This window comes from Vanellus vanellus, assembly GCF_965231255.1.
Source record: "Vanellus vanellus genome assembly, chromosome: 5".
Classification (NCBI taxonomy): domain Eukaryota; kingdom Metazoa; phylum Chordata; class Aves; order Charadriiformes; family Charadriidae; genus Vanellus; species Vanellus vanellus.
The window spans coordinates 80654082-80676700 of record NC_138910.1 but is presented as its reverse complement, the minus strand read 5'-3'; the positions used below and the strand labels follow the sequence as shown (position 1 = coordinate 80676700).

At 44.0% G+C, this 22619-nt stretch overlaps 2 protein-coding genes across 2 annotated transcripts in view; one reads left to right on the top strand and one right to left on the bottom strand.

The window, feature by feature from the left end:
• Positions 1–1288, bottom strand: part of MIER1 (MIER1 transcriptional regulator) — a 42905-nt gene extending 41617 nt beyond the window's left edge. The window contains exon 1 of the mRNA XM_082483267.1: positions 1260–1288. Coding sequence (XP_082339393.1) covers positions 1260–1268 — 9 coding nt within the window. The 5' untranslated portion in view covers positions 1269–1288. The remainder of the gene's footprint in view (positions 1–1259) is intronic.
• A 1587-nt stretch (positions 1289–2875) lies between these two features.
• DNAI4 (dynein axonemal intermediate chain 4) lies at positions 2876–20869 on the top strand (the record flags this gene model as incomplete). Its single annotated transcript, XM_082483950.1, has 16 exons — positions 2876–2910; positions 3444–3606; positions 4965–5155; positions 7240–7349; positions 7574–7730; positions 9184–9323; positions 10488–10646; positions 11138–11332; positions 12649–12896; positions 14263–14349; positions 16074–16225; positions 17265–17422; positions 17623–17744; positions 18448–18546; positions 19208–19434; positions 20629–20869. The coding sequence occupies 16 exons, from the start codon at positions 2876–2878 to the stop codon at positions 20867–20869; spliced, it is 2484 nt and encodes an 827-aa protein (XP_082340076.1).
• Positions 20870–22619: the final 1750 nt, after the last annotated feature.

Below are 22619 nucleotides of genomic sequence, written 5' to 3'. Positions count from 1 at the left end.
TGCTTCATTACAGTTCTCATTTGGGAGGGAAAGATAAAATTAAATTTAAGTAAAAATTCACACATACCCAGGAATTTCAAGGGAAGAGGGAAGAAATCTCATCTGTATAATAGTCTAATCCTGATACCTCAACACTCCCCCCCCATCTGGCTGTATGAAATGCCTGTCCCACAGAAGAGATTTTTACTTTTTTTTTTTTTAATAGCATACCTTTCAAATAAGCATTTCTAATTCATTTGTCAACACTGTTCAAGCAGCAAATTACCTTAAGATTGAAATCTTCGGATAATTTGAAGAAAACTTAATGAAATATCTATTCATCTGTCCTAACTTGCCTCCTAAGCAGCAAAAGAGCTGCTCTACCAGATCCTATCGGGATGGACAAATCCACACCTCAATAATCAAACACGTATCTCACTCTGCCTCCCACAGAAGAAAAGAGGTCAGTAAGCCTTTCCCCATTTCCTGCAACTCTCCTCCATAGTCCTTCTCCCTCTTTCAGAAGGGTCTCCCCCGCAGGAGACTGGAAGGGCTGCCCTTCTATCCATAAAGGCAATTCCCCTTTGTCTTAACGACTACAAACAAATATTTATAGAAAATAAATATATGTTTTATCCTCCAGCAACAGTACTCCGATCAAAGCACAAGAGAAACGATACTTTCAGGCTGGGACAGACAGACGGTGGGAACCGGCAAGAAGCGCATCCCTCTCCCCTTCCCCCCCCACCCCACCCCCCCGAAGGGATTATCCCCCCCACACTTTCCACCACTCCCCCCGAGCTGAACCCCGTCCCACGGGAGGCACAGGCCCCGCTCTCCCTCCCCCGCTGCCCAGGAGCCGGGCCCCGTCCCCGGTAGGCTCCTCTCCACCATCCCCCCGAAGAGGGCTGCCTGCCGGTAGACCCCCGGTTCCCCGGTCCGCGGACGAGGCACAGACCCCTACCCGGCTGCGACCACCTCCCGCTGCCGCCCTCGGGCGGGAGCCGCCGCTTCCAGCTCCCCGGGCCCGCCCGCCCGGCTCCCACCCGCGCCCCACCGCCGCCGCGGAGGGCCCGGCCCCCCCCGGGGCGAGGCTCTCCGTCCCGGGGCAGCAGGCCCCGGAGGGGAGCCGGAGGGGGGAACGAGGAGTCGCCGGGGCTGCGGGGGCAGGAACGCGACGTCCCCGGCCCCACAACTAACTTGTGGGACGCTCCGTCCGACCGCGGCCCCCGCGCAACAAGTTCCCGGGGCAGGCCCCCGCCCCGCCGCCGCGCTCTCACCTCCGCCATGTTCGCTGCGCGGGCGGGCGGGCGGGCCGGCGGGCGGCGGCGGGGCGGGGAGGGAGGGAGGGAGGGAGGGGCGGGGAGGGCTCACATCGCCGCCGCCGCCGCGGCGGAGGAAGCGGCGCCGGCGGGTCGCGGTCTGCGCGGCGGCGGGGGCCGGGGAGCGGCGGGAGAGGGGCGGGCGGAGGGGAGGGGGCACGCCGCGCACTACGTCAACGCGCACAGCTCCTCGCGGCGCGCGGGAAGCCTGCTGGGCGCGCCCACCGCCCTGTCACTCAGGGCGCTGGCCACGCCCCCACCCCGCCACTCAGGGTGAGGGCCCCGCCCCGTCCTGTCACTCAGGACACGGGCCCCGCCCCCCCGCCCTGTCAGCGGTGAGGCGCCGGGCCGCGCCCCGCTCCGCCCCCCCCCCCCCCCCCCGCCCCGGCCCCTCACGGCCCCGGGAGCGGCCGCACGTCGGTCCCGGTGCCGCGGTCTCCCACCCGGCTCCTGGCCCGGCAGTGGTACTCACGCGGGGAGCCGCAGAGGGGCGGAATCTGTCTCAAGCGACGGCGAGGCGTAAGGCGAGGTTCTCGGGGAACAGCTCTCTGCCCGCTCCTGCTGTGCGTGACGCTCTGGGTGGGATAACACCAACACCGCTAGGTAAAGGGAGAAAATAAAACCAAACCCACAAAACAGGCGTCCAGTCCTAATTATGCCTCTTTGCCCTAAAACCTTCCCCGGCTGTCTCACCCGCCCAGGCTCAGCTCTGCCCTGGGGCTGGTGGAAGGACACACAGAGCCCTGGAAGGCAAAGGGGAGAGCTTCCTGACCCTGACCCCTCTACCCGTTGCCACTGGTATTAATAATGAGGACGTACAGACTACGTACAATCTGGTAAATACAGGGGAAAGCCTGCCGGCCCCGGCCCTCGGGGAGAGCCTGCACCCCGCGTCCCCCCGGGCCGGGCCGGGCGGGGAGGCCGCGGGCTCCGCTCGTCCCCCCCTTTCAGAGATCATTTACGATCCGCATTTCTTTCACGAACCGCTCCTCTGCCACCGCTGTTCCCCAACGAAAGGCATTTTAAACCCTCAAAAACGCTCCCCGCGGGGCGATGCTGGAAGGAAAGCACCCACGCATGCAACTTTGCTGACTCAAGCAAACGGAGGGGTGGGAGGGGAACCACCCAACCCCCCTCCCCCCTAAACCCTCCCTCCCCAAAAAGAAAGGCCCAGACCTGCCCCGATACCCGCCACCGGGGCCGAGTTTTACGACGGGGCGGAGGCAGCTCCCGCCTCCCCGGGCCGCCGAGGACCTTTGTGCTTCAGTGACAAAGGGGGAAGCGGGGGCTGCCGCGGCCCTGACGGCAGGGGAGGAGCCCCGGGCTGGGTTGGGGGCGGCGGAGGGGCGAGGCGGGCGCTGGGGCGGCCCAGCCCCGCCGGGCACGGAGAGGGGCCCGGAGACGGCAACGGGGAGGCCGCAGCCCCGCAGTGAGGCGCGGGGGGTCCCTCCTGAGGGGCCTATCAGCGGCGCTGTCCTTGGCAGCCAATCCCCGCGCCGCGTCTTGGGGGCTCGCTGCCATGGTTACCGCGCGACGCGCTGCTTCCCCCCATCCCGGGCCCGAGCGTCGCCGCCATGCAGGGCCCCGCCGGCGGCCGGCGGCCTCCCCTGTGAGTGGACGGGGTCTCGGCAGCGCTTTTCCCGCCGGCAGCCCGCGCAAGGGACAACCCGGCTGGGGACCTGCCCCGCGGGTCTCCCTCAGGCGGCTCCGGGCACGGCGGGCAGGCCCGGAGGGAGGGAGGGAGGGAGGGAGGGAGGTGCGAGGTCGGGGGGGGGTCTCCCGCCGATGTGCCGGTTCGAGCGGCCCCAGGCTGCATCTCCTGCCCATTTATCGCCATATCAGCTCCCGTTTGTAAGTTTAGCCCCAGAAAACCAAACACCAGTGAAATGTCTTGTAGGCTTTTATTTTACAGCAGGCATTGCTCCCAGCCCTGTCCACCTCACTCTTATCACTGCTTAAGAAAGCCTCCTTAGAAGCTGAACAGAGATTTTTCTGAAGGAATTGTGCTATTTCAGGATTCTCATCCTGAATGGGTTAAATCTTTTAAACCATTCATGAAAGTTAAGGCATAAATAATTTGGTAATGTTATTTGATTGTTTGTATTTTCTTGATTCAAACGGAAGTTCTACGGCTGGTTTCAGGGTAAGGCAAGGATCAGGAGCAAGTTCTGGTAGCCAAAGACGAGTGAGCATCCTAAGTGGCATCTATGCAAACCAAGCAGCGAGTTGCAGAAGCCAATCCACGACTTCTGATGGCAAAACTGTGGACAGGGGTTCTCTCGTGGGTAACAAGTATGCCATACGGGTGAGAAAACATTTACACTATCACTAAAAAGTTTGAAATGTGAATTATTGTGGATGTTAAAAGTTGTCAGAAAGGAAGTGGGAGAAGGAGGAGGAAAGAAGAGGCATGTCTGAAGTTGAAGAGCTGTGGAGAAAGAAAATGATCCTAGAGCTTAATCCATTCTGAAATGAAGATGATTAGTGTCCAAAAACAATCTGCAAGAATAATAATAAAAAAATGAGAGTAACAGTTGTCCTCCTAATCTGAGAACTACTTACGTGTTGGCTGTAGCACCTGTACGTCTTTACCTAAACAAAAGAATCGTAGAACCACACAAAGGTTTAGGTTGGAAAGGACCTTGAAGATCATTGAGGTCCAACCCCCCTGCCCTGGGCAGGGACACCTCCCCCCAGCCCAGGTTGCTCCCAGCCCCGTCCAACCCGGCCTTGAACACCTCCAGGGATGGGGCAGCCACAGCTTCTCGGGGCAACCTGTTCCAGTGCCTCACCACCCTCAAAGTGAAAAATTTCTTCCTAATGTCTAATCTAAATCTCCCCTCTTCCAGTTTGAAGCCATTCCCTCTCATCCTATTACTACATGTCCTTGTAAAAAGTCCCTCCCCAGCTCTCCTGGAGCCCCTTTAGGTTCTGGAATGCTGCTATAAGGTCTCCCCAGAGCCTTCTCAACTCTCCCAGCCTGTCCTCATAGGGGAAGTGCTCCAGCCCTCTGATCATCTTTCTGGCCCTCCTCTGGCCCGCTCCAACAGGTCCATGTCTTTCCTATGTTGGGGGCTCCAGAGCTGGACGCAGCACTCCAAGAAGCTTCCCATAACATAATCTGAGAGTTGTTTAAAGACCTCACTGGATACCTTCTTACAATAAAATATTTTGAGCAGTATAATAAAAAAATAAAAGATGCATAATTGTTTCTCACATTGCTTTTGCTGTACTATTAATTTGACATGAATACTTACAGTCAATAAGCCACTCTTGGTAGTCATTACAGAACAAATTAACCAGAAAAGACAACAAGGTTGACCAAGAGGGAGAAGTGGCTCTGATAGTGAGATGGACAGTTTTTTCACATATTTTGCAGCCGTTTCTATGAAGAGGGTTCCAAAGAAGTCCCAGGCAAAGGCAACAGTTTTCTCAAGGCTGAACCCTAAAAGGGAAAGCAGGATTGCCACCCCCCTTGCCCCTGTCCTGGTGCGTATTAGGCATCATTTGCAGAGAGGGGTTACCTATCCATTCTGTCAGGTTCTTGCCTAGATCAGGGTCTTTTTTTTTGTTCCAGATGAGATAAAATGATGCAAGTGTCATCACTGTCGCTTGTTTTAGGAACACAGTGAAAGTATTATCATTATTTAAATATTTCTTCAGGTTTTTGATGATGAAGGAAAGGATGTGACACCCCATCCACTCTTCCATTCAGATCCAAACGCTGTTGTACCCAGGCAGGGCAAGCTTTTAGCATCAAGTGCTTACTTTGCGGCTACAGGATCTGGTTTTCTCTCTTCTTTTCCCATGCATCAGACATCAGGAGAGAATGCTAGTTTAGGTTCATTCTCAAGGTAAGTCAATATGCTGTCTCTTAAATCCTGTCTCATGGGGTTCCTACCCTGAAGCGGCCACACATCTGCTCTTCAGAGAGGTTGGGAGCTGGAATAATTGTGCAGGTCTAATAATTATACTCTATTGTCAAAATACAGAGACTTTCTGGTCACAGACATCATTTAAAATTTGAGGAATAGTAACTAATGGAATAAATGGAATTTGTCAGTACTTGTGACTGACTGTGTCAGAACTATTGCTGAATGCTAATACATACAGCTGAAAGCAGACACTGCTGTGATATTTCTAATCTTATTGAATTTCTCCTTCCTAGAACACAGTTTTTTATGTAACATACCAGAACGGACCATTTTTAGAGATGGTGATGAGTACCTCACAGTTCAACAACGCAGACATCCAAACTGCAGGCTTTGTGGTGGTTAGGCCTACATAGAACCTATACACAGAGCGGTGACAAAACACTGTCTTAAAGGTAGAGGAGGTTGTGTTCTGGTTGTCTGATCAAGGCTCTACAGCTGAGAAGGGGCATTTGCAGCTCATTAATATACTCCCTTTGGCTACTTCAGATGCTTTCTGCCTTCCCCAGCCTTGTTTTTTTTTTTAAACTGGAATGTATCAATACATGCCTACCTGTGGGTATGGAAAAATGCTTCAGAAACAAAAGGCCTGGTTGCACTGAAGAGTTACAAATTTATTTTAAAGTATTTTGTCTGTTTTAATGATACTTGTTAAGTACGGACAACCCTTTTTACAAACCTGACTCTTTCAGTTCAAGTATCCAAATGCTGTTAACATAGTAAGAGTCCTCTCTTTTAAACTAATTTAAGCAAGTTACCTTTGTGTGATTATGTGCATCCATTTCAAAAAACGTTCTTATACAGAAACATTTGAGTTAAAACTGCTAAATTATGTGTTTCACTACTTACTAGCTTTCATTTACAAACCTTGGGTACAGAGGGAATAAACAAAGTCAATGGACTTGAGACATTTTATCTTTGGGCTGACAAATTCAATTAAGTCACGCAAAAGAAGGTAAATAACTATTTGTGTTTAAAATGAAAAATAATGAACCACATTATCAAATGGTGTGTGCACGTTCAATTTGTATGGAGAGGAGATGCCATTTATTTAGTCAAAGGGACTAAGACTAGTAAACTCAGCACTGGAAAAAAATGCAAGTTAAAGAAAAACATTATTTACTGTTTTCTTTGGTAAAATTAATGCCATTGTGATTTCTGAGAAGAGATTTCTCTTTGAGAACTATCTTTTTGTTGTGTTTCCTAGGCTGGCTATTATAAAGGATAATCCCAGAGGTAGGGATATTAACCAGGAACAAATACACAGACAAAAAAAAGACTTAAAAATACAAAGTATCTCCTGAAAAATAAAAACATCATTTTTGGAGACAAGAGCTCTTCATTTAAAAGATGAAATGAAATTATTTAACTTTAGTTCTAAATAAAAATCTTTAAAATTGTCTTTTTCAAATGCCTTTGGTATATTTATAATTGGTCACACTTAGCTTTTGAGGAAGAAAGCATCTGCTGACAAACCTCCCAACTGATTCTAAGTTTTGAGTTTTACTTCTAGTTATCACAGCTATCCTGACTATAAACATTACCTGTTTTTTTAACAAGCGAATCCTTTCAAATGCATTTCTTGTGCATTTCAAAGACATTTCAGCACATGCAAAGCACCAAAGGATCTAAATTCTGGTTGAGAACAGTGCTATCTGTGGGTATGCGTTATCACACAGTTGGTAGTCAACACTTTGTGTTATTATATGCTAAGAATGAATCTGAGAGCTCAATAGCTTCTTTTCCATCAGCTGTTCAATGCCTCGTGATATGCTGTCAGAGGAATTCTTCCTGTTTAAGTCTTTTTATTATTATTTCATCAAACCATTTCATTATTTTCTTTCCTAAGCCTTCTATGACTTCTTTTACAACACAAGCATCACTGTATGTGCTATTACAGTCTTCTGTGGTTTATCCTGATAACAACACTGCTATTTTTGTAGTGCTTTGCTAACTGACATCTGGACTGTCACAGACTATTTCTGCTTGTTTCTTTGTTACGGAAGGCCATATGGAAGCAGCAATACTTCTATATCAAACGCATCAACAACTGAGTCCATTGTAGATGAAACAGTAGAACCTGGCTCTCGACGAGACACAACTGTCAGCTTATCTGGTAAAGAACACAAACTGTATAATTACAGATTTAAACTGTTCTTTGGGGCACTGTGATTTGTGAGACATTGCGGTCAGTGGATGTGAGATGCCCAGCACTTCAAAGGGACTCAGTGCCTCACAAGTTTTGGCTCCTGATCATTACAATACTTATAGAATTAATTTGTTTTCTTTTAAATTTAGAACAGAAAAGGTCTCACTCGTTAACCTCATATAATTTTTCAGATGTGCAGGTGAGGCAAGAGGAGATAAAAGAAGAACTGACAAAAGAAGACTTAGACAGGAGAGTGGATATTTACCTCACAGAGACAGAAACTATCTGGATATTGGATATGCCATCTGTGGCGGTGTCTGTAGAATCAGAAGATGCTGGAAGAGTTCTGTATGTATATTGGTAGTTGTGTACGTGTGTGTAGTGTGCTCAGCACACCCAGTTTCTGCTGATCACAAAGTCCTGAACAGGCTACTCGCACGTGGGTTCAGTGTTCTGACTACTACAATTTGCCATTTCACCTTTGTTTAAAGCCATATTGGGCTTGAGTCTCTCTTTTGACAAGATGGCTAAATTCCTTACAGCTCCATCCTGTTGATCAAATTCATACCCTCTTTCACTGATAAATTAAGGCAGATTAGCAAAAGCAGGGGATGGTGACGAGAACACACGGCGCATGGGGGAAAGAGAAGGTGGAGAAGTGTGGTGTACATGAATTACACAATTTGATTTTAATGAAAACAATAAGAAATTGCAAACCTCTGCATTGATTTTTGTTTGTAGTTTTACAGTTAATCATTTCTTAATAACAAAGATATAAACAAACTTGGCAGGCCTTGGCTTCCTCAGAAGCTCTTCTCAGTGCTTCTAGCTAGAAGAAACTTCACCCCACTGCCCGTGACCTTGCCTGTTAAAATATTGTGTCTCCCCTTGGTTGCACCTAGTGTGTTTCCACTTCAGAGTCTCCTCCCTGGACTACCATGAACTTTGGTAGGGAGTTAACCCAGAACACATCGTTTTTTGGCTTACTCCCAGGAGCTGACTGGTACAGAGTGCAGCAAAGTTCTCTCCGTGATGGATGCCAGACTGATAGACTTGTCACACAGCTTTTGTAGATGTAAGCCCCAATGCCTGAGATGCAGTGTACTGCAGTTGGCAACTCAAACAACTTATCTAAGTGAGGTCTTTCTGCTTGTACACAAAGTTCATGGTTGGACTCCAGCCCCCACTGTCTGTGAATCACACTGGTGTGATTTTGGGGAAGAAGGAAGAGGGAGAGCATCCTGTGAATCAGCTGGTGTACAAAGCACTTGTTGCCAACTGTATAGGAACAGACAGTGACTCTTCCTGAGCACAGCGACCTGTGGGTGGACTAAGACTCGGTATAACCTATGTCTGCTGTTAGAATATTGAAACCAAAATAATAGAAAAAGTTTCACAATTCCCATTCACCGTTCCTACAGAACCTGAGGGCTGGATGAAATAGAAATGTACTAGTTTCATTTTTGTCTCTTGGATGCAGTGCCTTTCACTCCCAAGTGATGAGCGCTACATATTTCTGAACTCCTCTGAATTCCACCAGAGTTCAAAGGTGGTTGGAGTCAGGATTTTTGCTGATGCCTACCTCTACAGGCCATTTCAGCATCACAAGGTCAGGAATAGCTGCTGAAAGACGTTTTGTAGAGTGAAATAAAATCTGGCAATCCAAAAAAAAAACAGAGCAGTAAATTTGTGTTGTGGAGTATCCTCTCCTGTTCAACTTGTGGTTAAATACACTGAGAAGTTGAATGCAAATGTTTTTCAGAAAGTCAGTATACACCTTTTCTTTTTTTTTCTTTTCAAGGGAGCGGAATAGGATTTATGTTGACATTTGCAAAAATAGACCTGGGAATGATCGCTTTGTAGAAAAAATGATGCAAACCATTAATGGAGCCGCAAAGAACAAGGAAGTGCAATGTGACAAAATCATCATGGAAGATAAAGGTAAACTCTCAGAGTACCATAGAGGAAAGCATATTTAATAAGAACGGGCTCTCATTTACTACTACATTGTACCCTTGGCAGTTGGGTTTATTATTACATTTAGTTTACTTATTAAATGTTTATTTGGGAAAACTCTAGCACACAGCTAGATTGTGGAACCTCAGAACACACGGGTAGGATACTGAGGAAAGGTTTATTTTCTTTCGTCTCTAAGCAGGAGAAGATGTTTCCTCAACTTTCACTTCCAGAGCTTGAACTTCAGAGATGCCGGTGTGATTTGCGGTGGCCTTTTCTGCCCCTCCTAATAGCTGAACATTGGTACTGGTACACTGCATCCATTGCAATAAAACAGTCATGACGCTGGCTGAGAGCTGCTGCGTCTTGCCTGCCTCAGCACTTCGCAAGCAGAGAGTGCTTCACCTAATACTCAACTGTGCTCTTGAAATATGAAAGGACACGGTTCCCTTTTTTGCCCTTAACTTTGCAGTGATGCTGGTTTCTATTTCTATTTGCCATAATGCAAAGAAGAGAACTTCTGTTATGAGATTTAAAATCTTGGGGAAAGCAGAAAATCTTGGCAGTCTCACAAGATAGATGCAATTTTACAAAATGTTCAACCTCAGTGCTCAAAAAAAAAAATTACAGAGGAATATCAAGGTTTTAGATGTGTGTGCTGAGCTTTGCCTCGCTATGGATATTTTTTTGGGGGGGTAGGAGGCCAGAGAAAACTATGAGGAATGCTGTTCCAAACATTTTTCCTTTGCGTTCATTAGTGTATGTAAAATGAGTGAAAAAAATACATGTCAAAAGGAGAAGTAAAATAGATATTAATCTGATTTGAAAACATCTTCCCCTTTTTTGTGTGCCTTGAGCATCAGCAGGGCTCATTCCAACCCACGTTTGAAGAGCTGAGCACACAAAGGAGCCTTGTTTCGCTGGGAGCTGGCCCTGCTGAAGGGAAGCCACGCACCCAGAAGACCCTGATGCAGCCGCTGCAGTCACACAACAGCTGTCGCTACAGCTTTGTCTGACCCTCTGTTGGTTTCAAAACCCCTCTGCCAAAGAGTTGGGAGCGTAGTATAAAAAGTAAATCTTTCTACATAGTGCTTTATAATAACGTACCGAAACAAGAGACTTGTATAATAGAGTGTAATTCATTTCTAGGGATGACGGCCACTTCCTGGGACTTGTACGATTCATTTAACGTGTTGGAAGTAAAACCTACGTCAAAAGCAGAAGGTAGCAGAGCCACAACTGGGAAAAGCAGCAAACGCCAAACAAATGCAGAGCACGATCAGACTATGTCTGTCTCTTCTAACAGAGGTAACATTTTCCAGGTTTACATTTCTGCCATGTTTTCACCCTTCTAAACTGTGCATATCACTGTGTTGTGTGGTGAAAACTCCATGAAGAAAGTGCTTTCAAGTGCCTGTCTGGCACTTGAAAGAGAGTTTGCTAAAGAATCTCGGACAGGGCTGCACCAAGACCTTTTCTGTACAATGCCATTGTAAATGGTCTTAAATAAAGATAAATAGTCAGAGACAAAGTCTGCTGGTACTAACTTACTTAAGACAGTAGAAGCAAAACACCAATTGTGAAAAACTCCAGAAGTATCTCGTCATGCTGAGTATTTGAGCAAGAAAATAAAATAAAATAAAGGAACAAAAAAAAATAGCAGAAGTATTTTTTGATGATGATGGATTCTTCTATGCTTTTGGCAGGTGGAGGAGGAGGAGACTTGTTATCCCCTTAACTTCTGTGTGCAAAGTATTATCATGTTAAAACTGCTTTTCTCCCATATTATCTGTTGTCAGGCAGCACAACTTCTTCTATCACGATTTCGGAAAGTCCTGTTCTTAACAGAATCCACAAAGAGGAAGAATGCCATTCAGAAGCTATATTAAGATCAGAAAAGTTTCAGCAGGATTTATTTTTCATGGAGAGGATTCTAATGGAGAATATTTTTCAACCCAAACTTGCAGCTTATCGGCAGTTTCCTGTCCTTATAGGTTTGTTTCTTATTGCTACCCTGTTTCCAGCACAAGGCTTTGCATGCTATTGAAAGCCATGGAGTTATGTCCCTCATTAAATGTCTTTACAGACAAAAAGTCATTTAAGACATAGACAAAGGAAAGGAGAGTTTATGAATTTTCAGCATGAAGTTTGCAGTTTTACACTCACTTTAACAGACTTCCCTACCGTACTTGGCGGAAGAATTGAATAAATGAGTTCTGAGCTGGCTGTCAGAAGGAACTGAGATTTACTCAAAATATTAGTCAAACTTGTTTCCTGATAGTTAATATACAGATTAATTCTGCTACTTTCCCAACCACTTTTTGCATTGGAATGCCTTTTACAGTTTTTATTTATTTATTTATTTTATTGGGAGACTTATGGTAAACAGAATTTTCAACCTGATAGATATTCAGTGTCTAACATAAAGTACATTCATTGCAGACTGTAAGGGGCGTTACCTGGACCCAACTGCAGAGTAATATTTTACCTTTTACAGGAGTTCTAAGTTACCACAGGGATTAAAACAAACAACAAAAAAGGCAGATTCACACTGCTTTTACTGTATTGTACCTCTTCATGTCAGAGGGAGTTTTAGTTTCTCAGGCAGCGAACCTGTTATATTCTGTCACTCTTCAGGAACTACCTACAGCTGGAGCACGATACTGGCCAGGAGGACTTTTGTTCTGACAATATGGCAGTTATCGTGTTCTTATTTTCTTAACGGTGATCTGAGATCAATTTATGAGTTGCACATTACATAAAATAAAGGGGTGAGTAAACAGAAAAATGCTTAGCAAGTGCAGTCTAAAAATATGCTCTACACTTTATTTTCCCAGATAATGAGCAACTTATCACAGCATCATGTAACTTAGCTACGGTGTTACAGCATCAATGCTTAAGTGTGGCTCTTTAAAATTTGGCACCTAACTTGAAAAAATCCCCGTTTAAACAAAATTTTAAATATAAGTGATTAGAAATATTCCCGAGGGGGGGGGGGGGGCGAGGAAAGTGTGGTGGTGGTGGGTGGTGGACATAAATTCATAACTTGTTGCTGAGTAGCTAAATCCACTCATTAAACACCTGGAGCGTAACTGGCACACTACAGCCTGATCCCGCCATCTTCTATGTCCCTGTCAACATTTTAGCCACAGTTTTAGAAGTCAGGATGTCTTAATTCCTCAAATCTTCACTTTTTTTTTTTCCCTGCGAAATATTTGCTGAAAGGGCACATTTTTCTTCTGATGTGAATGACTGGAGTTACATAAATGAAATGTTACTACTCAGATTTTACCATATTTGTGCATTTTAGATCCTGACGTATCAGACACTAGTGGTACAGTAGCAGCCATGAAAGAAGCTAACCAGAAGGAGCGTGACAAGGAAAAGAAGGATAAGGAGGAGCAGAAGGAAGCATTCATTGACCCATCAATTCTGTCAGATGTAAATAAAACCCCAGAAGAAATTGTACCTCCCAGATTGGAACGACTGTGGTCATATATGTGTGATTTAACTACTGGTCACAGCGTGAGCAGTATGGCTTGGAGCAAAGTAAACCCAGTGAGTTAACAAATCACTTCTAAGCTGTTTAAAAAAATGGTATAAGCAATTGTTAGTGTAAATAAGCTCCTGATTTTTATGTACTTTGTTGAGAGGGAGCTCAGAGAGAAGGATTCATCCCTACAGTCAGGTAGGTTGTCTTTGCATCCCACTCTCTGTATTTTGGCCTTGCATATAACAGTATTGCTACGTTATTCTACATGTTGGACAGCTGCACTAGGCTTTTCCTATAAATATATCACAACAACTTTAACTGGTCCTGAATACGTCAATTTACTGTGGGCGGTCACCTGAACAACAATGTTAAGATAATAGACTTGGTCTGTTATAGAACTGGAAGTTGAAATTTAAACCCCTACTACTAAACTTTATCACCATTGATGGAGTTTATTTGTGATAATTTAGATACAATTTAGATAGTTTCTAACAGTCATCTCCCAAGAAAGCAGCATTCGTCAAACTTTAAGGATAAGACGCATAATAACAGATTTCTGAGCAGCTGGCCCAAGTGTATTTAATTCAGTTTCAGTGGAGGTGAGAATGACTCAGACATCTCCACTTTCAGAGTAACGTAACGCTCAGTTTTTCCAGCAGAGCTCTCTTACGGCCAGACAAAAATAATGAATGGAAGGAAGGTAAAAAGCAGGTGAGGATGAGAAACATAAAACCTGTAAGATTGCCCCAAGGGAAAAAAACAAGAGGGAAAATAAAGACCATTTCATAATGGTAGTACACCAGATCCCCAGATGTTGTAAAGATGGACACATTTATAGACTTCAGTTCTAAAATTATAGGGCAAACAAATACCTAGTTTTCAAGTCTTAGTTTCACAAAGAAGTTGTTTTGTGTGGGAAAAAAAATTAATGGAGTTGAAGACTAAAATTTTGCTGCTGTTTCTTAGTTCTGCTTATGGAAAGGAATGAACGGAATTCATTGGACTCCATTGTAGAGAGCTAAAAGCAAGGAGTTTGAGGTGGTCACGGAAGCTCCTTTTACAGCTAACATTGAGAGAGAAAAGTACAAGTATTATTATGTATTCCACTAAATACTGCCTATTAAAATACGGTTATAGAATAATGTACATTCATCTCTGGAAAGGGACATATTTTTATGATGGCCAGGGAGGGGGGGGATTGCAAACACAACTGACAGTGACTAGGAATGCACTTTTAGTTGAACCAGTTTCCAGTATTCTAGAAATTCTGAAATTCTGTTCTTCTTGTGTGTTATTCTGCTCGCATATGACGTGAGCGTTATTTTTCCAGATTTTGCACTGAGAGTCACTGTGAACAGAAAGTTGCCTTTTAGAAATATACAACTGAACTTCAAGTTAAACTGAAATATATCTGTTAATCTGTGCTTTTAGGATCTTTTAGCGGTTGGTTATGGAGCGTTTGATTTTAACAAACAGAAGAAGGGTTTGGCTTGCTGTTGGTCATTGAAGAACCCCACGGTAAAATGCAGCCAGTTTGGTTTATTTTGTTTTCTTCAATGCATTTTTCTGCTATGCTGTTTCTGCTTTATTTATTTCCCTCTTCCTGTTTCAAAAAGCAAGACCTAGCCAGTAAGGTTGAATTTGTTAGCCCAAACCATGCATTTCTGGAAAACTGATTCTGACTGCAGTACGTAGCAACGTGCTTAAATCCTGAGTCAAAGAAAGTGCCTGTAAGAAGCAGTTTAGTTTCTGTGCTGGTCCATCCTCTCAGCTAACACTTCCAACAGAGGTGCCGACTGTACTGGTGGTTTGGTAACACGGACATCTGTTCACAGGAACTAAACTCACTGCACACAGGCCACCAAACAACTAACAGATGGTCACAACTCTCAGGTAGTACCAGTCTATGCTAGGCAACTCTGCAATGCCGGTCTCTGTATCCCATTTCCAATCCCGAGGACGACCTACCCAAGACTGTAAATCTGTTTCGTTATTACTGTGGGTAGAGCCAGGTGTGTAGAAATTATCTTTTAGACTGGAAAACTCATGGGCACAACAAATGTGAAAATAAATCCATTCACCTTTTGCTTTTCAAAATCTATAGACCTTTTCTTCAATACTTCCAAACTCTCATTATGGAGAACACTGATATTTTAAATTTAAGGATTGTCCTTTCTAATCCATTTTCTGTTGTACCATGAAATTTGCTTAGGGAAAAAAATAAAAAGTATATCATTAAATATAATTATCTAACCTAACTTCTCATAATACTCTCAAAAAGACAGTAGATTTCATAGATGTAACATTTACGTCTTTACAAAGCCATCTGAAAAGTGATCCTTTTTAAACTAGCCATTAAAAAAAAAATATTCTTAGAAACGTCGGTTACAAAGCGACATAGTAAAAATCACCTGATTGCCATGAAATTACACAACTCTAGTTTTATTTGTTCTACAAACTTCACTCGCCCAAAATTATGTATTAGACTAATTTAAATCATGCCGAGTCAAGGCTTTGACACATATTTATCATGTCAACAACAATCAAATACTCCTGTGATTCCCTGATGTCACCATAGTCCTCAAGTCCCTAACATTAAGAGATAAGGTCTGGCATGCACAGTTTTGCAAACTAACTCTGCTGTTTCCCATTTCAAGAGCTCGGTGCAGTGACTTTAAGGATTTAATTTTATAACAGAGCTGAATCAGTTTTTTGGTTGCATAGAGAAATGGCATGAAAATAGCGGTTTACAGATTACCTGAAGTACATTAGATTGCATTTTATCTTCAGCTAAGTTTCTGTAATTGGAAAGGTACTTACCTTCACATTACAAGATAGAAAACAACTGGAGAAATTTCCCAAAATGCCAAGTTTGTTTTAAAAAGAAAAAAAAAAAAAAACCACAAACAAATCAAGCAAGCAAAACCCTCATACTGTACTCACAAAGCTGAACCTCAGGGAACTTGATTTTTAGGTATTTGGTTTGGAGTAGGCCCATCTAACTAATTTTACAGTGTTATATTTCTGCATAGTGTTTAGTTTTTGCTAATTTTATCAGTTGTAGCAAGAAACAAACTGAACCATTTAAAATACAGTCCCTAATTTCTGTCTAGAAGTGATCACTATGATCATCAGCACTTGGATTTTCCAGCAGAGCCTGGCAAATCAGTATGCAGTGTTGAGAAGGCCGAGGTAAATTAAGAAACTAACTTAAAACATTCTTGTATTTTTCTACTTGTCAGTGGCCAGAGCGTATTTTCCAGTGTGCACATGGTGTTACGGCTTTGGATTTTTCTATGGCAAGCCCCAATCTTTTAGCAGTTGGAATGTACAATGGTTCCGTCGCAATCTATAATGTACAGAGTTGTAATGACACTGCACTTTTGGACAGCAGGTAAGGCTATGATTTCCCGTCTCCTCCCACCTTTGTCACGTCTTAGCAAATAACAAATAAAAGAACATCTACAGCTGAGAAGCTGAGGGAATAGCGACAGTCTTGATAAGTACGGCTTGTGAATGCTCAGGGATGTTGCACAGTTTTTTCATTTCCAACTTTTATCAGCATCTTCCAGTTTTGACTGGAAATGCCTACATAAACACTCTATACTCTCCAATACTAGAAGTTTCTGGAGCAAAATTGCAGAGACACAAATTTACGGTAATGCATAAATGCCTGGAGGGGCCAGGGTGGGCCAACCGGACTTCTCCCATCCGCCTGATACAGCCCAAACCTCAGACACTGCCTTTCACTGCCATCTTGCTCTATTCTTATTTCTGCCGATAAATGCTCACATTAACACTAATGATCCTTATTTGGGGTATGAAACTCTCTGCGATGTTGCTGTGCATACAAAGTGAGTTCTGCCCATTGGAAAGGTGAAACAAATGAGTGCTATGCTCTGACTTTTTAAGAAAATGCAGCAAGTTACCACCATGTATCATTTTATACCCTGTGTACGTACTAGGATAATCCTGCCCCAGATAATAAATCCATAGAGGAGACCAGTGGTAGCTTTTGATGTTTTCTCATTGATTCTACTCGTCAGAAGTGGAGAGAACATCAGAATACATGAGGGATAAGCAGGAATTAAGAAGAAAATGAGAGAGAGGTGGTGATCAGGGAGACGTTTGCCCCAAGGGCAGCTCCCCAGGTCTAGGGCACTCTCCTCCAAGGTGCAGACTGATTTCATGATTTGGGTATGAATGGAAGATGTGTCAGCACATAAACAGTGCCCTGAAACTAAATGTCAAGCATGTTTCATAAAAGAAAAAATTTCCTTGAGAAAACAGCCAATGTTCAGATTTCCTTTTTTTTAAAGAAAAGCTAAACATGTCTGTCGTAAGACTTGATGGTCATTACAATATATTATTTTTCAAATATATTGTCTTGTCTTCATTCATATATGATTTATCATGTGCTTCTTTTATCCCAGTAAATCCTCAAATAAACACACAGGTCCTGTATGGCAACTGAGGTGGGTGGAACAGGACAGAGGTGCAACAGGAGATGGCAAAAAAGAGAGATTAATGTGTATCTCAGCAGATGGCCGAATAACTGAGTGGCTTATACAGAAAAGACTAGATTGCACTGGTAAGCATTTTCCCGAGCAGCTTTTCTGCGGAGGGTTAATACCTGAAATTGCAATTGCTTAATTTTGTTTCAGGTGACATTCTTTCCACCAGTTATCATACACACAACATTTAAGAGCTGTCGAGCATTCCAAAAGAAGCACGAGTTATTCATAGCACTTTCACATACCTGTTTGACAAAAACTCTTGCTATTTGCACAGATCTGATGAAAATAAAGCGGACAGAAAGCGAGAAGAAAAAATTACCAGGTGAGAAAGGAAGGAAAAGTGAAGCTCTGATATCTCAACAGGCAGCTGGAATGTGCTTTGACTTCCACCCAAAGGTAGGCTCAGACAGTCCATCCTGGCTAAAGTATTATCCAGGAGAACTGTGCAGCAGGGGCGAGATCCTCAGCTGCAGCTACTTTCACATGCACTAGCCTGGGACTTGGCACTGGTATTTAAACCATATTTAGTTCTGAAACAAATTGCTTCTTAGCTAATAACAGTTTTACCCCAAATGGATGATATGATAACCCAAGTAATCCCTGTATGTGAACAACTCTATCATTTCATCCGTGTTACTCACATTTGCTTTGGGCCAGGTGTTAGGGTAGCTTTTCTCAGTGTGTTGGTCAGATCAGTGAGAATTTGACTGTTCAGCCTCTCCCAAGTCTAGGACTTAGATGACTGTGCTTCTCCTCTTTACCCAGATGAATATTTTGTCCTCAGAGCATTTGAAGTATTCATGCGTTTGCCCGTGTGGATCACAGAAACTCTGAGACTTTCAGCAGTCAAAAATCAGAGTATATGTTCTACATAGATGGAGAACACACATACCAAATCTGATACATTTTGGCAGCGCTATACCGACTGCACATACACCTCTGCAGCACACATGCAAGCAGCCCAACACACACCATCCTGGCAACTCCACCTTAGTTCTTCAGAGGACTGTAACTGCCAAACTCACCCAGTCCTTTATGTATTTCTGGATGAGTGATAAATAGGTTAATCCGACTTAGGTTACTTTTACCTTTCTTGCAGGACACTAATTTTTACCTTGCTGGCACAGAAGAGGGTCATATCCACAAGTGTTCTTGTTCATGCAATGAGCAGTTTCTAGAGACATACAGAGGCCATAAGGTGAGTGATGCATAGAAAAAGTAATGACAGCAGAAACTGTTCAATTAAGTTCACAAATATCATAGTTTCTTTGCTTACATTTACTAAACAAAACATCTGCAGCAAAAGAAACCTAAACTTCTTTTCTTATGTTTGGAATGAATTCCCATAGCATAAAGCATCACAGTCTTACAGGATTACTTTCTACACTATAAGGATTTTTTTAAGTAATTTATTAAATCTTGTACCATAAACTGTTTTAAAGCAGTTATAGCTTTATTTTAAGAAAACAATTGGTAATCTGGTCCTGTCTTGCAGGAAAACGGTCCTGCAAACCGCAGTTAAATAGTCTTACCTCTGAGAGAAAGATGGCAGAACTTTAACAGCATCTTTTTTCTAAAGTCTCTGCTTCATCCCAGGAGCTGCCCTTTCAGCATCAGCTTCTCCTAACAGCTGGTGAAGGGACAGAATCAGCTGAATGCTTTTTATTCCTAAGATCTCTCCTGTCTTGTCACACCTGCTGCATCCTAATTTCCTATGGGTACACCTACCACAATGCTGGGTTTGCTATTAAGGTCAGAGGGCAGGAATTTCCATGAAAGGTCACTATTAAAAACCATCCTGTGAGGCCGTAGCTCTAGAATAACACAAAGTTCTGTTCTGTTTCTTCCCAAACACCCAGGGTCCTGTGTACAAAGTCGCTTGGAATCCCTTCAGCACTGACATGTTCCTTAGTTGCTCTGCAGACTGGAGCATTATTTTATGGCACCAGGATTCACAGACACCCATGTTAACTTTCAATTCCACCGCTACTTTTGTTCACGACATTATGTGGTCTCCAAAATCAGCCTTCATATTTGCAGCAGCAAATGAAAGCAGAGTCGAAATTTGGGATCTCAGAGTCAGCATGTAAGTAATTACTTTTCTCAAAGAAGATTCTGAAACTTAATGGCACAACGGCTACGTGTTATTGCCTAATCAGTGTTTTTAACAGATCATGACAGCTCCATGCCATTTGCTTGATTAGTTATTGAAAGTATTGAGTTTTGCAATACTCATTTTGTAAAAGCAGATGGTAGTTACCAGAGAATTGTGATTCTAAGAGAAAGAGTTGGATGCTGTTATATTCTATGAGGAGAGGCTGAGAGAGTTGTGGTTGTTCCGCCTGGAGAAGAGAAGGCTCTGGGGAGATCTTATTGCAGTCTTCCAGTCCCTAAAGGGGCTACAGGAGAGCTGGGGAAGGACTTTTTACAAGGGCATGGAGTGACAGGATGAGGGGGAATGGCTTCAAACTGGAAGAGAGGAGATTTAGATGAGATATTAGTAAGGAATTCTCTTCTGTGTGGGTGGTGAGCCCCTGGCGCAGGGTGCCCCGAGAAGCTGTGGCTGCCCCATCCCTGGAGGTGTTCAAGGCCGGGTTGGACGGGGCTGGGAGCAACCTGGGCTGGGGGGAGGTGTCCCTGCCCGGGGCAGGGGGTGGCACTGGATGGTCTTCAAGGTCCCTTCCAACCCAAGCCATTCTATGATTCTATGTCTCGTGGAACTGACAAAGGGTAAACCTGCTTTTTTTTTTTTTTCTGCAGAAATCATAGATTCTGCCACTCTTATAGTTAAAAGGAAAAATAACAAAACTAAGCAACTTTGGACCTTTTGTAATGTCAGATGGTCAGAAGTTCAGATAACGTCTCACTTTTTCCCACTGCTGTGAAGTACGTGCACATCTCATGTGCAGCTTAGTTAATCCGTGGCTTTGTACTGGTGGTCTGTACTATTTAGTCTTAATAACAGTGGAGTGGAAGGCCTGCCAAATCTTGCGGTAGCAAAAAGCAAATTATTAATAAAATACAAATATTAACACTCACCCCTCCCCCATATTAGACAATGGGACAGATTTTAGGCAACTTAGTTAATAGCAGCTGGGATTTTTGTTCTGGTAGAGACCAAACAAAAAACTGCCTCACTTCTTAGTTTTTGAGTAAATCTAGAACATAATAAGTAAAACACGCAACATTTATCAGGCCTGCAATACTGTTAGACTGTACATTCCTGGCAAATGCAGTTTTACTGTTGTCATCATTAATATTTGCCTCTCCTGGGTTGCAGCTTGAACCCCGTGATCTCCTGCTCTGCCAGCCCGAGAGAGAAATTCACATCCGTGCTCTTTGCTACGAACACCGACTGCCTTCTGGTAGGGGACAGCAAAGGAGCAGTCAGTGTGTTTGAGCTGCAGAACGTGGCTGCTCCCAACAGCAACCAGGTACGATTCACTAGGAAAAGGTGGTGGTCCTCAGAGGCCTTGCGTGTTTGTCTGGGACTTCATTCCTCAGCAAGGGCTTTCTGTTAAAGATCTGGCTAATAAATATTGAAATCGGTGGAATAGGATAGAATTTGATAACCAGGTTAAAACCTGAGAAGGTTCCTGCTCTTCTGCATGCCATACCACTAGAAACTTCAGGAACAGTTAAGTCAACGTTTAACTTGAGGTTTCACTTGATTGCAAATCCAGTGGTTCCCCACAGCTGGATTTGGGAGGGATGCGCGGGGCAAGGGCATAAGGTGGAGCTTCCTCTCAATGCAGCCTGCAGGCGACTGTGTCTGGCAGAAAGCCCTTACCTGCTGACAAGGCAGGAACGACGTGCCCTCTCCTGGCCACCAACAAGATAGTTTCACTTGGTTGGTGTCAGCAAACCCATTAGCCCTCTGGCTCTGCGCTTCCTTCACTCCTTTAGAAGCCACTCCTTACCCTAGAGAGGGCTTTTCTGTCCCGGACGAGATGTGAGAATTTGACTTACCTTACAAGTAGGTTCCTTTCCAATCGTACCATTGCATAGATTCCATGTCAGCAGCAGTGTAAATGTTGACGGGTGTCAACTGTGAACCCCTTCTGCTCACTTTTGCATAAATCGGTGCTCATTTATACCAAACCCCCTCCTTGCTTAGTCCATGGTACAAAATCCTGATGCCACCCCGGGTACTCCAGCCCCAGGTGGGTCCCTCCTCCGGGCTCTGTCTGCAGGTGGCCTGCACCACTCCCTTTGTCCTTTCTGCTTTGAGCAAGTAGCTTTGGCTTAACGGACTTGGGTTCCCAGTCTGTAAAGTGGGACTGGTACTTTTAAAAATCCCTTCTGAGTTACATGGTGCAAAACACTAAAGTTGGAGAGAATGAAAATGCTGATGTTAACCTAACCTTCGTTCTTAGGGTATGAAGGATTAATAATTCACAGTTGTCAGCATTGCATTTAGAAATTCTGGTAATTAGCAGCCTCGTTTGCCAAGTGCTGTAAACCACGGAGCAAAAAAAGATGTTTCCCTTAAAAACTAAAAGTGAGGCCATTGTTGTCAAACTTAGAAAAAAAAATTATTGGGGTTTTTTCCTACAAATCACCACAAAGCAGCCGGAGCCCCCTGAGCAGAGAAGTGCTTTAGTTATTAAGAGTATAGGGATAATATTCTGGGTATGTCACCAGAACAGGACTAAAAATATCCGTGCTTAATTTCAGACTGGGCATGTGGCATAACTGGTCACTGAGTCACAGAGCCTCGTTAGCCAGCGGGAGCCCCTCTTTCCAGCATCATCCGTTTCTTTCGCTCCCCTTTCTGATAACAGCCAGGTCTTCCTAGACTTAGGTACGTACCAGGCGTAGCACGACAAGACCCGCACGACAACTAACGCTAACGGGAGATAATTACTTCAGGGGCAATCCCATCTAAGTACAGCTACCATACATTTATCATCTTGAAAATTAATTTCCTTTATAAACAGGATACATGTTTGTATGCTGTTAAGTATGATGCTACAAATGCAACCCAAACAGGCCTGCCAAAAAGTGCTCTTTTCAAGGAGCGCTGTTAGAGGTAAGCATGGTATTAACAGAATTCCAAAGAAGAATCAGCTGACATAATATGAACTGCCTTAGCCTGCTTTCTGGCTGCTCGTTGCACAAGCAATTCTGTTCTCTGTTCATAAATAGGAATTTTGGATCACTGCATGTCTTGTACTGCAATTACACTGTCACACAGCTCTTTTTTTCCACTTGTTTTACAGGTGGATACCTTACATGACATAATTGGGCCTGCTGTAGCTGTTTAACAGT